Source organism: Mus caroli, unplaced genomic scaffold, assembly GCF_978045245.1.
Source record: "Mus caroli unplaced genomic scaffold, Mus_caroli_1 scaffold_13, whole genome shotgun sequence".
NCBI lineage: Eukaryota > Metazoa > Chordata > Mammalia > Rodentia > Muridae > Mus > Mus caroli.
The window spans coordinates 19055600-19068612 of NW_028227268.1; the positions used below are offsets into that span (position 1 = coordinate 19055600).

The 13013-nt window shown below is 47.9% G+C and overlaps 1 protein-coding gene across 2 annotated transcripts in view; it reads right to left on the bottom strand.

The window, feature by feature from the left end:
- Positions 1-13013, bottom strand: part of Nmt1 (N-myristoyltransferase 1) — a 39924-nt gene that overhangs the window by 3744 nt on the left and 23167 nt on the right. For both annotated transcript variants that reach the window (XR_015044942.1, XM_085829524.1), the window contains exons 5-11: positions 10538-10629; positions 9051-9167; positions 8011-8181; positions 7232-7340; positions 5287-5457; positions 1174-1341; positions 290-427 (exon numbers count right to left, since the gene is read on the bottom strand). Coding sequence is in view for 1 of the 2 variants with exons in the window: in XM_085829524.1 (XP_085685650.1) it covers positions 290-427; positions 1174-1341; positions 5287-5457; positions 7232-7340; positions 8011-8181; positions 9051-9167; positions 10538-10629 (966 nt within the window). In the remaining variant the exon portion in view is untranslated. The remainder of the gene's footprint in view (positions 1-289; positions 428-1173; positions 1342-5286; positions 5458-7231; positions 7341-8010; positions 8182-9050; positions 9168-10537; positions 10630-13013) is intronic.

Genomic DNA, 13013 nt, shown 5'->3' on the forward strand with positions numbered 1-13013 from the left:
CACGCCCTTCAGTCCCAGAATTTGGGAGGCAGGGCAGGTGAATCTCTGTGATCTGGGAACTTGAGGCCAATCTTTGTCTACATGGCAAGTTCTAGGTTACAATGTGAGACTGTGGCTGGAATTTATATATATATTTTAAATTTCAAGGTACACAGTTACCCAGCATAAGTGAGGCTGTATGACCAAGCTCCAGAACTACTACAAATGCAAACAGCACTACAGGGTGCCCTGCTCCCACAGACCAGAGCTCCCTGACCAGGAGCCTGGCCTCTGGCTGGGACACACATACCTTCTCGGCCCCCATGCTCGGGCACTTCCAATTGTACAGGTAATACTGCAGGTTGCCGTCCCCTATGCCGAACTTGAGCTTCTCCAGGAATGTCTTGTTCTCCATGAGATCCAGTGCATTGAATACGTCGAACCCTTTCTGCAGGGCAGCAGGAGAAAGGGCAACAGGTTACCTTCCTTCCCCCGCTGGCCTACAGGCAGCCACAGGGCAGGTTTCCATCACAGGTTCCAGTGGCATCCTGGTTAGTGCTCACTCTCCAAGACAGGCCTCGGATCACCCACAGCCTGGCCTTTCCTTGGTGTCTCCGTGAGCGGACAAAAACTGCATGCAGGCCATTCCTCCTGGAGTCAGCTCCTAAGCTTCCTAGCTCTGGTCACTGAACTCCCAGGTTCCCAGTGTGCACTGACTGAGCATGCTTGACAGGCTGCCCGAGGCTAGGACTAGGACATTTCTAAAATCTCACCCAACTGACCTGATGACCTGACGGAGAAGGACTAGCCTGCGCAGAGGCTGGCCTGGTACAGATGGATCCCAGAGTCATGAGAAAGGCAAGTAGACAACAGACAGACCTACCACTATGCCTGTCGGTTGGAGTCAGCCATCCATTCACTCACTAGGACAGATCCCAGGCTCCCCTCCCATGCTCAGAAAGCCAAAAGAACCCTAACACCGAGGCTGGCTGGCCAGTCAGGCCCCAACCAAGGAGTGACTCCTAGCCCTCTTCTAGACTGGAGTTGTAGCTGAAAATGGCTGGGGCCTTGCCTAAGAGCTGGAAACTAAGAGCTTGAGGCCTCCCACCCTATGGGCAGCTAAGTCCTGAGCTGTGCTCACTAGTACTACAAAGCCCCCCACCCCGAATCTCCCAGGTCTGGTCTGCTCCTCACCATTTTGGCTAGAACGAGGGCATCACTCATAAGGTCTAGAAGAGGGGTCTGGGTGTGGACGTTGTAGAAGGAGTATGCAGCTTTCAGACTCTTGTGGGTTGGATGGTTCATGATGGTGGAGGGAAGTGTATAGAAGCTCAGGAAATCAGTCACCTCACCGTTGGCATTCTGAGGGAAGAGTAAATAAACAGGCGGTGTCACACAGGCAAAGGAACAGCAGCCCAGAGACCATGGAAAGCTCACCCCGTCTCCAGGCAGCTGACTGGCTGGAAACTGGGACAGGGGAGGATGAGCAAGACGCAGCACACCAGCTAAGGCTCTTGAGCACAGCCTCATGGGGATTGCTTCTAATGCTGTGTCTTACTTCGGCTCTCAAAATATACATGTCCAGACACTGGGAATCCCTGTCCCCAACTGGGTTTTGATTGAATCAATAAAGAGCCAGCATCCAATGGCTGGGCAGAAGGACAGAGGGACCCTTTAGGATTCTAGGAAAGAAACAGAGAAGGAGCAGAATTGCCATGACAGGGAAGCAGAGAGGTCAGACTTTAGAGCCCGCTGACATGTAAGAATTTGGTAAACTCTCCCGATTGGGTCTGGGACAGCAGAGAAAAATATAGATTTTATATTGGGTAGGTGCAGAGCTGCACGCACCCACCAGGAGCAGAGCTGTGTAACAATTCACTGCTACAGATGGTGTTCAATGTATTACAGGCTTGTACCCACTATTAGAAATTAATTAGAAATCCTCAAATAGAATACACATGTGCCATGCTGTAAGCTAAGGAGCTGGGGAGGACTGGCTTCTTAGCAAGCTACAGATTTTGCCTGAGCCATATGGAGATTTCTTCTCATGGTTCAGAACTATTATAAAGAGTTTGGGCTCAGAGGCACTGGGCGCCCCTGCTACGTGTAAAGCCAGGCTGCTTGCAAGCCAGGCAGAGACAAATGGCAGGAGCTACATGCCTTTCACAACCAGATAAAGAAAGAACAGAGAGGAATAAAATTTGATTTAATTGTTTTTAAGGATAGAAAGGAGTATAATAGTAATTGTTTAACTGGTTTGTTTGTTTGTTTTGTTTTTGTTTTTTCGAGACAGGGTTTCTCTGTGTAGTCCTGGCTGCCCTGGAACTCACTTTGTAGATCAGGTGGGCCTCCAACTCAGAAATCTGCCTGCCTCTTCCTCATGAGTGCTGGGATTAAAGGCATGCGCCACCACGCCCGGCTTGTTTAACTGTTTTTAAGTATACATAGAATAAAGAAATTCAGGCCTTTGACCTCAAATATAGGAATCAAAGGGACAGAGATAAAATAGAAAAACTAAAAAAAATTCTTTAAAGAAAAAAACTGAGAAAGTCTTGCCAGGGCAAATACTCGAGATCTTTGAAGGTTGTCTCCATGGTATTTCTGGGATTGCGCAGCCTGGTATGACAGACTTAGAGCCTAGAAACAGGCTTATAGAGTAAAGAGAAGGCAGAGTTAAGTCTACATAGACGAGTAAATAGTTGAGACTTCTGATCATAAATTATAGGTCAAAGAGCAGAGGCTAAGTGGAAAACCTTATCAGACAGATAAGAGAAGCTTATGTGAATTCAAGTTATAGAAAGAGAAAGGGGACATAAGTATCCACAGAGATCCTGATCCGCACAGAAGGGAGCATTTAAGTATACAGATGAATAAATAACTTAGGCTTGACGCCATGTAGGTTGGGGCAGGAGACGGTGAGGAAGCACTATGTCAACAGACAGTAACATTTGCTTAGATTGTTTTAATTACTTTGAATTGTTTTAATTATCAAAATGCATGTGGTTATGAGTTTGCTGAGTACATTAAAATTCCTCTGGGAGAGAGGGCAAGCTATTAAATTAATTCAATGATTTCTGGTTGCTATTTTGGGAGAGAGGCTCTGTATTTATGTTGACAGGAAAGGAGAAAAGGCTTTGGATCCCTTCCAGTGTGATATGGATCAGATGTGACTGGGGAAGACCCCCTAGAGACGTTGGCTACAGGAAAGAAAAATTGGAGAAAAGCAAACAAGACAGGTAACTTGATCTGCTGACCCTTCAACATGGGGACAACCCTGTAACTGGCTTCGACATAAAATGTCTCTAGCCAAAACTTCAGCTAAAATTAGACAATAAATTGTGTTGGTTATGGAATCCTTAAGGTTCATCGTGCCATCCTTCAAATGGCAGGAATGAAGATTATTACAACTGGCTATTGATCAAATTAACTCATAAAAGGGCAGTTAGTTGTCTCTCACCTGCTCAAATAAGGAACAAGATTCATCTTTAACTGAGCTGGGCATCTTGCACAACAATACAAATATCTTTTTTTTTTGGGGTTTTCGAGACAGAATAGCCCTGACTGTCCTGGAACTCACTCTGTAGACCAGGCTGGCCTCGAACTCAGAAATCCGCCTGCCTCTGCCTCCCGAGTGCTGGGATTAAAGGTGTGCACCACCACGCCTGCCTCCCATACAAATATCTTAATAGTACTAAATTTTTAGTTGTAAGAGTCATATGTTGCAGACCTTGCAGCTCTGACAAGAATCATCGATGGGGACACTGAGGTGACAGCTGTTCCAGCCCCTGCCTCCTGATGCTGTCCCCTGATGGACTCCGTTCATCCAGCCTTCCAGACGGATCCAGTCAGAACTTCAGTCAAGCCCTGAGCCTTCTAAGCATCCAGAGACTGGATAACAGACGCTAAAGCTAAAATTTCTTTTTTTTTTTTAAGATTTATTTATTGATTATATGTAAGTACACTGTAGCTGTCTTCAGACACTCCAGAAGAGGGCACCAGATCTCGTTACGGATGGTTGTGAGCCACCATGTGGTTGCTGGGATTTGAACTCTGGACCTTCGGAAGAGCAGTCGGGTGCTCTTACCCACTGAGCCATCTCACCAGCCCCCCTAAAATTTCTTAAGTCTAAAAAATTTTGCTAATTTTCCTACCTCTCCCCACCCCTTTAAAGTTTTTTGTTGCCCCTATTCAGCAGAAAGAAGCTGTGGAGAGCCATCATCCTGATCCCTTGGGTGTGGTGTCTGGTTATGGCAAGTTTATACATTATAGATAGGTTGTCATTCTAAGGGATAATTTGGAAATGGCCATAATTTTCAACAGGCAGGAAAAAGACGGGATGGATTAATAAAATTATTCTTTTTTTTTTTTTTTTTCCTGTTTTTTTGTTTTGTTTTTTTTTCAAGACAGGGTTTCTCTGTGTAGCCCTGGCTGTCCTGGAACTCACTTTGTAGACCAGGCTGGCCTTGAACTCAGAAACCCGCCTGCCTCTGCCTCCCAAGTGCTGGGATTAAAGGTGTGCACCATCACCGCCTGGCAGTAAATTTATTCTTTTTTTTTTTTTTTTTAAAGATTTATTTATTGACTATATGTAAGTACACTGTAGCTGTCTTCAGACACTCCAGAAGAGGGAGTCAGATCTCGATACAGATGGTTGTGAGCCACCATGTGGTTGCTGGGATTTGAACTCTGGACCTTCAGAAGAGCAGTCGGGTGCTCTTACCCACTGAGCCATCTCACCAGCCCAGTAAATTTATTCTTAAGCAAAGCATTATAGCCACAATCTATATAGTGGTAAAAATCTTTATAATTGATACAAATTGAAGTTATTAGTTTACATTGGTACAGAATTTATGATCGATGCAGATTTAAGGTATTTATTGGTATACATTTCTATACTGATACAAAATTTGAAGTTAATGTTGTTACTCTTAGATAGGCATTGTGCCTATGCAACACATTTAAGAGTAGAAGGCTTAAACTCAGTCCCTCTCCTACCTGCTATTACAAACTGTTTAGGATGATTTAGTATCACAGCTAAGGACCAGATGGTACAGCTGTGAGTCTCTCGGCTTCTGGTCTAAGTATACTAAGCGCTCTCTGCGTCTTCCTGTAGCTCTCACCTCAGACTTTGGTGTCTGGACCACACTAGGCCGAGCTGAGACAAGAAGAGAGCAGGAGGCTCGCCCAACTAAGGGGTATGGTGCTCTTTATTCTGTACTGAGATGACCACAATTTGTTGAGGACCAGAGACTTTGGGAAGCCTAGCAGGGTAATAGCAGCTCTCTGGGAACCTAGATGACAACTCACCTCTACCACAAAAGTGTCAATGATGTTCTCCTGGGGGTAGAACCAGTGCTCCACCTCCTCCTGGTTCATGACAGGGGTGAGGTGAAACTGCTTCAGGTACCTGCTGAGCAGTTGGTGCACTACTGGAATGTCCTTCTTCTCCATTGGTCGTAGGCCAGCTGTCTTGGGAGTCTGGAAGGACAGAGAAGATGGACTGAGAGCCTATTATTCTCGAACCACCCAAACAGGCCCTTGAGAGAAACCCGAGTCACCCTCAGCATCAGCTGTAGCCCTCTGGGCATCCAGACTCAGCTTGCCTTTGGGGTCTGCTGGCCCCACTTCTTTGTAGGGTAGAGGCTGTGGTATCCATTTCTTTCCCACTTGGTTCTAGTCTGTCTTAAGATAATATAGGCCTCCCTGCCCTCCCTTGGGCCACTCTCCACAAACCATATAACCTGCTACCCTAGAGCCAACTGGCCATTGCAGCTATCAAAAGTATTCAGTGGAAGGAAACCACATGACCCGATGGAACAAATATTAGGGCTAGCAGACTATCCCCAGAGACTCAGCACACATAAGGGCTGGTCCAAGTTATAAACAGCAGAGTCATGGATGTTATATGGCTGTCTTCAGTGTGGAGCTACTATTAAGTATAAGGACCTGAGTTCAAATCCCTACAATCCATGTAAAAGCCATATGTAACAGTGTAAGCACCTGTAATCCTAGTACTCCTACAAGGAGAAGAGAGGTAGAGACAGCACAATATGCAGAATAACTTGGGCCAGCGAGCTTGGTGTACACAGAGGAGAAACAGTAGAGACACTGCATCAAAACAAGGCTGAAGGCAGAGAATGACCCTGGAGGTGTTCATAGACACACACACACACACACACACACACACACACACACACACACACACGGACCTCTAGCCTCTGACTCCCTAGGTCTCTCTCTCTAGGGACTGCTTACTGCATCACAACAGTCCCCACAGTGACCTCTGTAACCCCGAATACATCTACACTGGGTTCTCATCCAAACCTGCCTGGAATACAGGGGAGGGGTTATGGGATGACACCCAGGGAAAGACATCCCCAAAGCCCCTATTCCCCACCCTACCCCCCAAGACAGGATTTCCTGTAGCTTAGGCTGGCCTCAAACTTGTTATCTAGCCAAGACTGCCCTGGATCTTCTGATTTTCCTAGTCCTGAGTGATGGGGTCACACACACACACACACACACACACACAGCAGCTTTCCACAGCTACTTTGTCAATATGGAACTAGGCTGAAGGACTCTCTCAAGACAGGATAATGACCCTAACCCAGTCCTGTGCCCATAACAAGCTAAGCACATGGGGATCGACAGATTTGAGCTGCAGTCCTCTGAGCAGCAAGTACTGGTGTGAGTGACACCACCTGGTGGATGCGCTGAGGCCACTGAAGGGAACGAAAGATCTCACAGCCCAGGGTCCTGAGGCAGGCATGGCTGGAGAACAGGACACTTGGGAAGAAGTAGGCAGACTGAGATCTAGAATTGAAGATCTGGTTACTTCAGGCTGTCCAGTCCCTCAGTGCCAATTCTGGGTATAGGGGAAGGATTAGAAATCTGGCTTCTCTCACGAGCTCTGCCAGCCCTCCCCTGCCTGCCTTGGCAGAGGGAGTGGACACTTGAGAGCTGACTAGTCTCTGGACTATGTAGGACAGACAGAGATGACGGTTAGAAAAGAGATCCATTTTCTATCCACACTTCACTTAGGCTAAAATTACAGGGAAGCAGTCTTCTTTGAGCCCGGCAGCAGACAGCAGGGCTACTAAGCCAGGCATAGACGAGGCAGGAGAGCCGAGAATAGAAAACAAAAACAAACCTTTGTGGACAGTAAGGCACAAGAGCCTGGAGACTAGGGGCTGGTGAGTGGAAACCTCTCCCACACCCTCGCTCCTGCCCACCACCCCGGGGCACCACTGGCCTCTGGCAGTCGGTAGAGCTTCATGGTGCGCTGCATGGTCATATTTCTGCTCAGGTGGGAGAACTTCACTTCAATCAGCTTCCGAGGGTTTAGGGATCGATGCCAGTACCTGTAGGAACATAAATGTCCTGGCCTCAGAGGACTCCAGCCAGTCCCACTCATTAAGAGGGCAAGGGCAGGGGACCTCAAGGTGATAGCAGGTGTCATGAAGAAGCCCTTCTCTAGAAGAGCAGCCTCAGCTTCTTCCAGGGGGTCAGGGAATCTTTCCTCCCTGCTCTTCCATTTCAGAAGCCATTCCTTGTTAGATCAGGTGTCTGGGGAGCACAATCCTCTCTCCGGCAATCAGGCCAGGGGGAGGCTGACAATGCCCAGGAGACTGGCAGGCAGGCACTCGCTCCCCCTCCCGCCTGCTCTGTACTCTCCTGCAGTTATTATTTATGCAGCTCTCTAGGCAGAGAGGATTCAATTGTTTCAAACAACTTTCTAAGATGGAGGTCATCCTTAGATTACACAAGGGATCATCAGACAAGCTCCCCTTGATCCACAAAATATTCATAACCCCTCCCCGCACTCTAACTGCTGGCAATCCTACTTTGACAATGTCTAATCTTTCTTCCCACTCCCTGAACCATACTCTCCCTACATTCCGAAATCTTCTCCATCTGCCTCTTTCCAGTACCCCATCCCCAAAAACACTTGGCCCAGAAAAGGGCGATGCTGTGTCTCGGTGACATCCCTCCTCCCCTGCATCCCCAAGACCTACGGGAAGCAAGTCTTACCTGCAGGTGCCCACAGGCTTTGGCAACACCACTCCGGCAGTGTAAACAGCTTGGAAAATGCCCTCTAGGTGGACCCGCCGGGTGATCTCTCGGATCAAAACTGGAGCCACCCTCTTGGAGCGCAGCTTCTTGTGGACACACAGGAAGTTGATCTCCACCATCTTCTTCTCTCTGAAGAGAGGCAAATTGCTGACTTTCACAATTTTCCCCATTCAACGTAAGAGGAATCTTGCCAAGCAGACAGAACCTCACTTGAAGGGGTACACTCGGCTGTAGTCTCCATTGAGTAGTCACTCCTGGGGATCCCACCCACTGCCACTTTCTCCTTGGCAAGCCTGCCTCACATGATCTACTTCAAAACAGAAGGGGGCGCCTTCAAATGCCTTTCTCTGAGGGCACACCTAGCACTGCCCTGTGGAATCCTGAGAGTGGGCTGGGAGGCCCACCTGAGGCAAGCAATGGAGAAACCCCAGAGTAAATCAAGGCTCATCTAGATCAGAGACAAGGCTGATCTTGAACCTGCTAAGTAACTCGGGCCAGCCTTGACCCAAGCTTAGATTACAGGTGTGTCCCAGTGCCGACAGATGCTCAAAGGTTTTGGTTCTCACATGAATTTACAGCCTGTACACCCAGAAGATGGCCGCAGATGACTGTGAAACCATCTGAGCCTGGGTCACACTGGCTCCTGCCCATTTCTGACACTGCTCAGCGTGTCAGCATGTGACTGGGGCAGGAATGCAGAAGTGGATGGCCTCACTATAGGTCACAGACAAGGCTACCAGCTACAACTTAGAGACAGTCTCACTATGTAGCCTTGGCTGGCCTTGAACACAGAGATCCACCTGCCTCTGCCACTATGTGCTGGGGTTAAAGGCGTGCACCACCATGTATGTCAGAACATGTGGTTCTATGACGAGTGTCGTCACTCCCAGTACACAGATGCCTCCACTCCACCAGCCCCTCCATCCTCCTCGAACAGTGACCACGTAGCCTTCCTCTTCCAAACCCGGCAAGATGGTGGCCACAGGGCTGGTGCTTACGTGTCATAGATGTGGATGTTTGCTGGGATGGCACTGATGAACCCAACCAGTTTCCGACTTGAGACCACTCGGACCCCACAGTGCCACTGTGGGAGCCAACCTGGTGGCCGGAGAGCCCTGGAACAGAGACAGGGACAGGAGCTGTGACACTGCTCATAGCAGGCAGGTTCTGACCTGTACTAACACCTGGGGTTAGCAACTGTATTCTCTAGGACTAAGACTTCCTAGACACCAACACATTAAGACAACCGTTTCTCACAGCACCTTCTTGTGCTGCAGACGGTGCCCAGTCTCGCACATACATTCCAGGCAAGTTCCTTGGTACCACACTATAGCACCACACAGGTTCTGAATGTCCCCTAGGCTGGCCTGAACCTTGTGACCATTCTGGTTCAGCCTTTTAAGTACAGCTGTATGCTAGGTTCTGTGTTTCTGTTTTTTGAAACAGGTTCTTACTGTGTAGCCTCAGCTGGCCTCGAACGCACAGAGATTTGCCTGCCTTTGCCTTCCGAGTGCCAGTTTTTGTTTTTGTTTTTTTTTTTTTCCTAAGATTTGTAGTGTCTGCCTTTCTTTCTTTCTTTCTTTCTTTCTTTCTTTCTTTCTTTTTTCTTTTTTTCTGAGGATAATCTCTTTTTTGTTTTAAATTTATTTATATGTAAGTACACTGTAGCTGTCTTCAGACACTCCAGAAGAGGGAGTCAGATCTCGTTACGGATGGTTGTGAGCCACCATGTGGTTGCTGGGATTTGAACTCCAGACCTTCAGAAGAGCAGTCGGGTGCTCTTACCCACTGAGCCATCTCACCAGCCCCCCGAGTGCCGGTTTTAAAGGTGTGTGCCACCATGCCCAGCCTTTATGTTCATCTCAAAGCTTGGACTGGAGGTCTTCCACGCAAAGAGCCAATTGTCCTTTGGTAAGGAACTACACTGTGCTCTGTCCCCTGCCTCTCAGCATCGCTCCTTTCTGCTTTCCCTACCTACCAGGGTGACCCTGCTCCACTTCAGCCTCATGCCTCTATCTGCTGAGATGGTAAGTGTAGCCCAGGATAGCAGATGGTTAATCCAGGAGAGGCTTTTTTCTATAATTGAACACGCTCAATAACTGGATTGTAAAGGAATTTTCTTTCCAATTGTAAGGGCTCTTCTGCTCTTCTCCCCTTGAGAAAGTCACCATGGAGTCTATGGTCTTTGCTGGGAACCAACTCTACATGTCTCCCTCTAGCAATTTATTTTAAGGAAGGTTTCAGTTCTAAACACCACTTAAAGCAAGTCTCCAGATGTACAAACGGAGGGACACAGAGATTTCACACTCAGAGGCTGGCTCTTGGGATCTGCTACCTGCTTTGCCTTCTAACTAGGAGAGGTTTTGGAGACTGGAGACCAGGCTATTATCACACTAAACCTCTGGCTCCTTCGATTTCCTAGCCTCCAGAATCATGAGAAATGAATCCCTACTGTTATATAAAAAAGACACCCCTTATGACGTACCACAAGAGAAACTCTGGGGAGTAGTCGAATCGGAACATATTGTCATCGTCTTCCACGTAGTTCTCGTTCAGGAGGGTGTACAGCTCTTTCAGCTGCGGAAAGAGAGGGACCTCACTGAGATGCTCTGCCACACGGGGCAACTTCAACTCCACGCAGCGCCAGGCTTCACAGAGGACAAAGCAAACTACCAAATCCACCCCAGGTCTCACAAATCCCTCTCATCCCAGGCATGGTTAGAACAAGAACCCTTGGTTGCAATAAGAAATGGAACCACTAGAGGGCAGAGTCGCACACTTCAGTATACAGCTGCATCTATAGAACCTGCTAACCAACTACTTAAGATTACCCTGGTCCCCAGAGGAAGCCTCCCATTTTCTGTGAACATGCTCTGGAGAAGTGAGTTTGGAGGTTGATGAAGGAATCACTTACTTCCAGGACACCACTGCCATATTTAAAAAACCAAAAACATGATTGGATTTTTTCATTTAGCCCAACAAACTTTTTCTGCCTTCATAAGCCATCCCCATCAGTTGGCCCAAGTAGGAGAAAACGGGTCTAATGACCTGAGTTCAATTCCTGGAGCTCACATAAGGCAGAAGAGAACTGACATCACAACCCTGTCCTCTATCTCCACAGGGATATATGCTATGGCCCACACCTGCTTCTCATCTCCCATCCTCCCACTCCCACCTCACCAGTAAAAAGCTAAAGAAGGGGGCTGGCAAGATGGCTCAGCAGGTAAGAGCACTGACTGCTCCTCCAAAGGTCCTGCATGGTGGCTCACAACCACCCATAATGAGATCTGATGTTCTCTTCTGGTGCATCTGAAGACAGCTACAGTGTACTTATGTATAATAATAAATAAATCTTTAAAAAAAAAAAAAAAAAAGAAGAAGAAGAAGAAGAAGCTGGGCAGTGGTGGCGCACACCTGTAATCCCAGGACTCAGAAGGCAGAGGCAGGTGGATTTCTGAGTTTGAGGTTAGCCTGGTCTACAGAGTGAGTTCCAGGACAGCCAGGGCTGCAGAGAAACCCTGTCTCGAAAAACCAAACAAACCAAACAAACAAACAAAAAACCTCTGTTCCTAAGACAGGTATGGCAGAGCTGCTGACAGTCCTTGAGAGGATCTCTACAATCTAGTTGAAGGGAAAAGGCACTTAATAAATTGGGAGGGTGTGTGTGTGTGTGTGTGTGTGTGTGTGTGTCATTCCTTACAGAGAAAAAAAAATCTAAATCCCTAAATCCCTGATGTTAAGACAGGAGGATAACCAGTGTGGTCGTCCTGCAATCTCGGTGCTCGCAAAGTGAGGCAGAAGGTTTGACTCAAGTTCAAGGCCAGCCAGGGTTACATCATAAGACTCTGTCTCCAAGGGGAAAAAAGAAAGTGGCCGGGGGAATACGTGGGGGGAGTACATGGCTCAGTTGGTAGAGTCCTTGTCGAATAGTCCAGTACACACAGAGCTCTGGGTTCAATCCCTAGCCCTACGCAATCAGGTGCTGGTGACACACCCTGCTATACCAGCACATCCACCTAAGAAACAAACCCTGAACACGTGCTGGGCATGGCGGCGTGCGTGGGACTGTCACTCCAGTACTTAGAAGCTCTCTGTGAACCCAAGGCCACCTTGGTCTACAGAGCAAGTTGCAGGCCTGCTAGGGCCACACAGTGAGACCCTTTCTCAGAACCAAACCAAACCAAACCAAACCAAACCAAACCAAACCAAACCAAACCAGAACTAAATATATGGATACATGGTGCATACACACCCACACACCCACATTTGGGCACACGCAGTTTCCGCTAAATACACATTAAGAACGTGAATTATGGCGCACGCCTTTAATCCCAGCACTCGGGAGGCAGAGGCAGGTGGATTTCTGAGTTCGAGGCCAGCCTGGTCTACAAAGTGAGTTCCAGGACAGCCAGGGCTATACAGAGAAACCCTGTCTCGAAAAACCAAAAAAAAAAAAAAAAAAAAAAACCCTATCTCGAAAAACCAAAAAAGAGCCGGGCGTGGTGGCGCACGCCTTTAATCCCAGCACTCGGGAGGCAGAGGCAGGCGGATTTCTGAGTTCGAGGCCAGCCTGGTCTACAAAGTGAGTGCCAGGACAGCCAGGGCTACACAGAGAAACCCTGTCTCAAAAACCAAAAAAAAAAAAAAAAAAGACCGTGAATTAGGCGCTGGAGAGATGGCTCTGCGGTTAAGGCATCTGCTGCACTCCCAGAGGACCCGTCACTTCCTGACACCCAGATCACATGTTCACAGCCATCCAGAACTAGCTCCAAATGTAGCCTTGGGCCCCAAAGGTACTGTGCTGGTTAGTCTTGCCAAATTAACACAACCAAGCATATCTAGGGAGAGGAAATATTATTTGGGAAAATGCCTCCGTAAGAATAGACTGTTTCAGGGGCTGGAGAGATGGCTCAGAGGTTAAGAGCACTGACTGCTCTTCTGAAGGTCCTGAGTTCAAATCC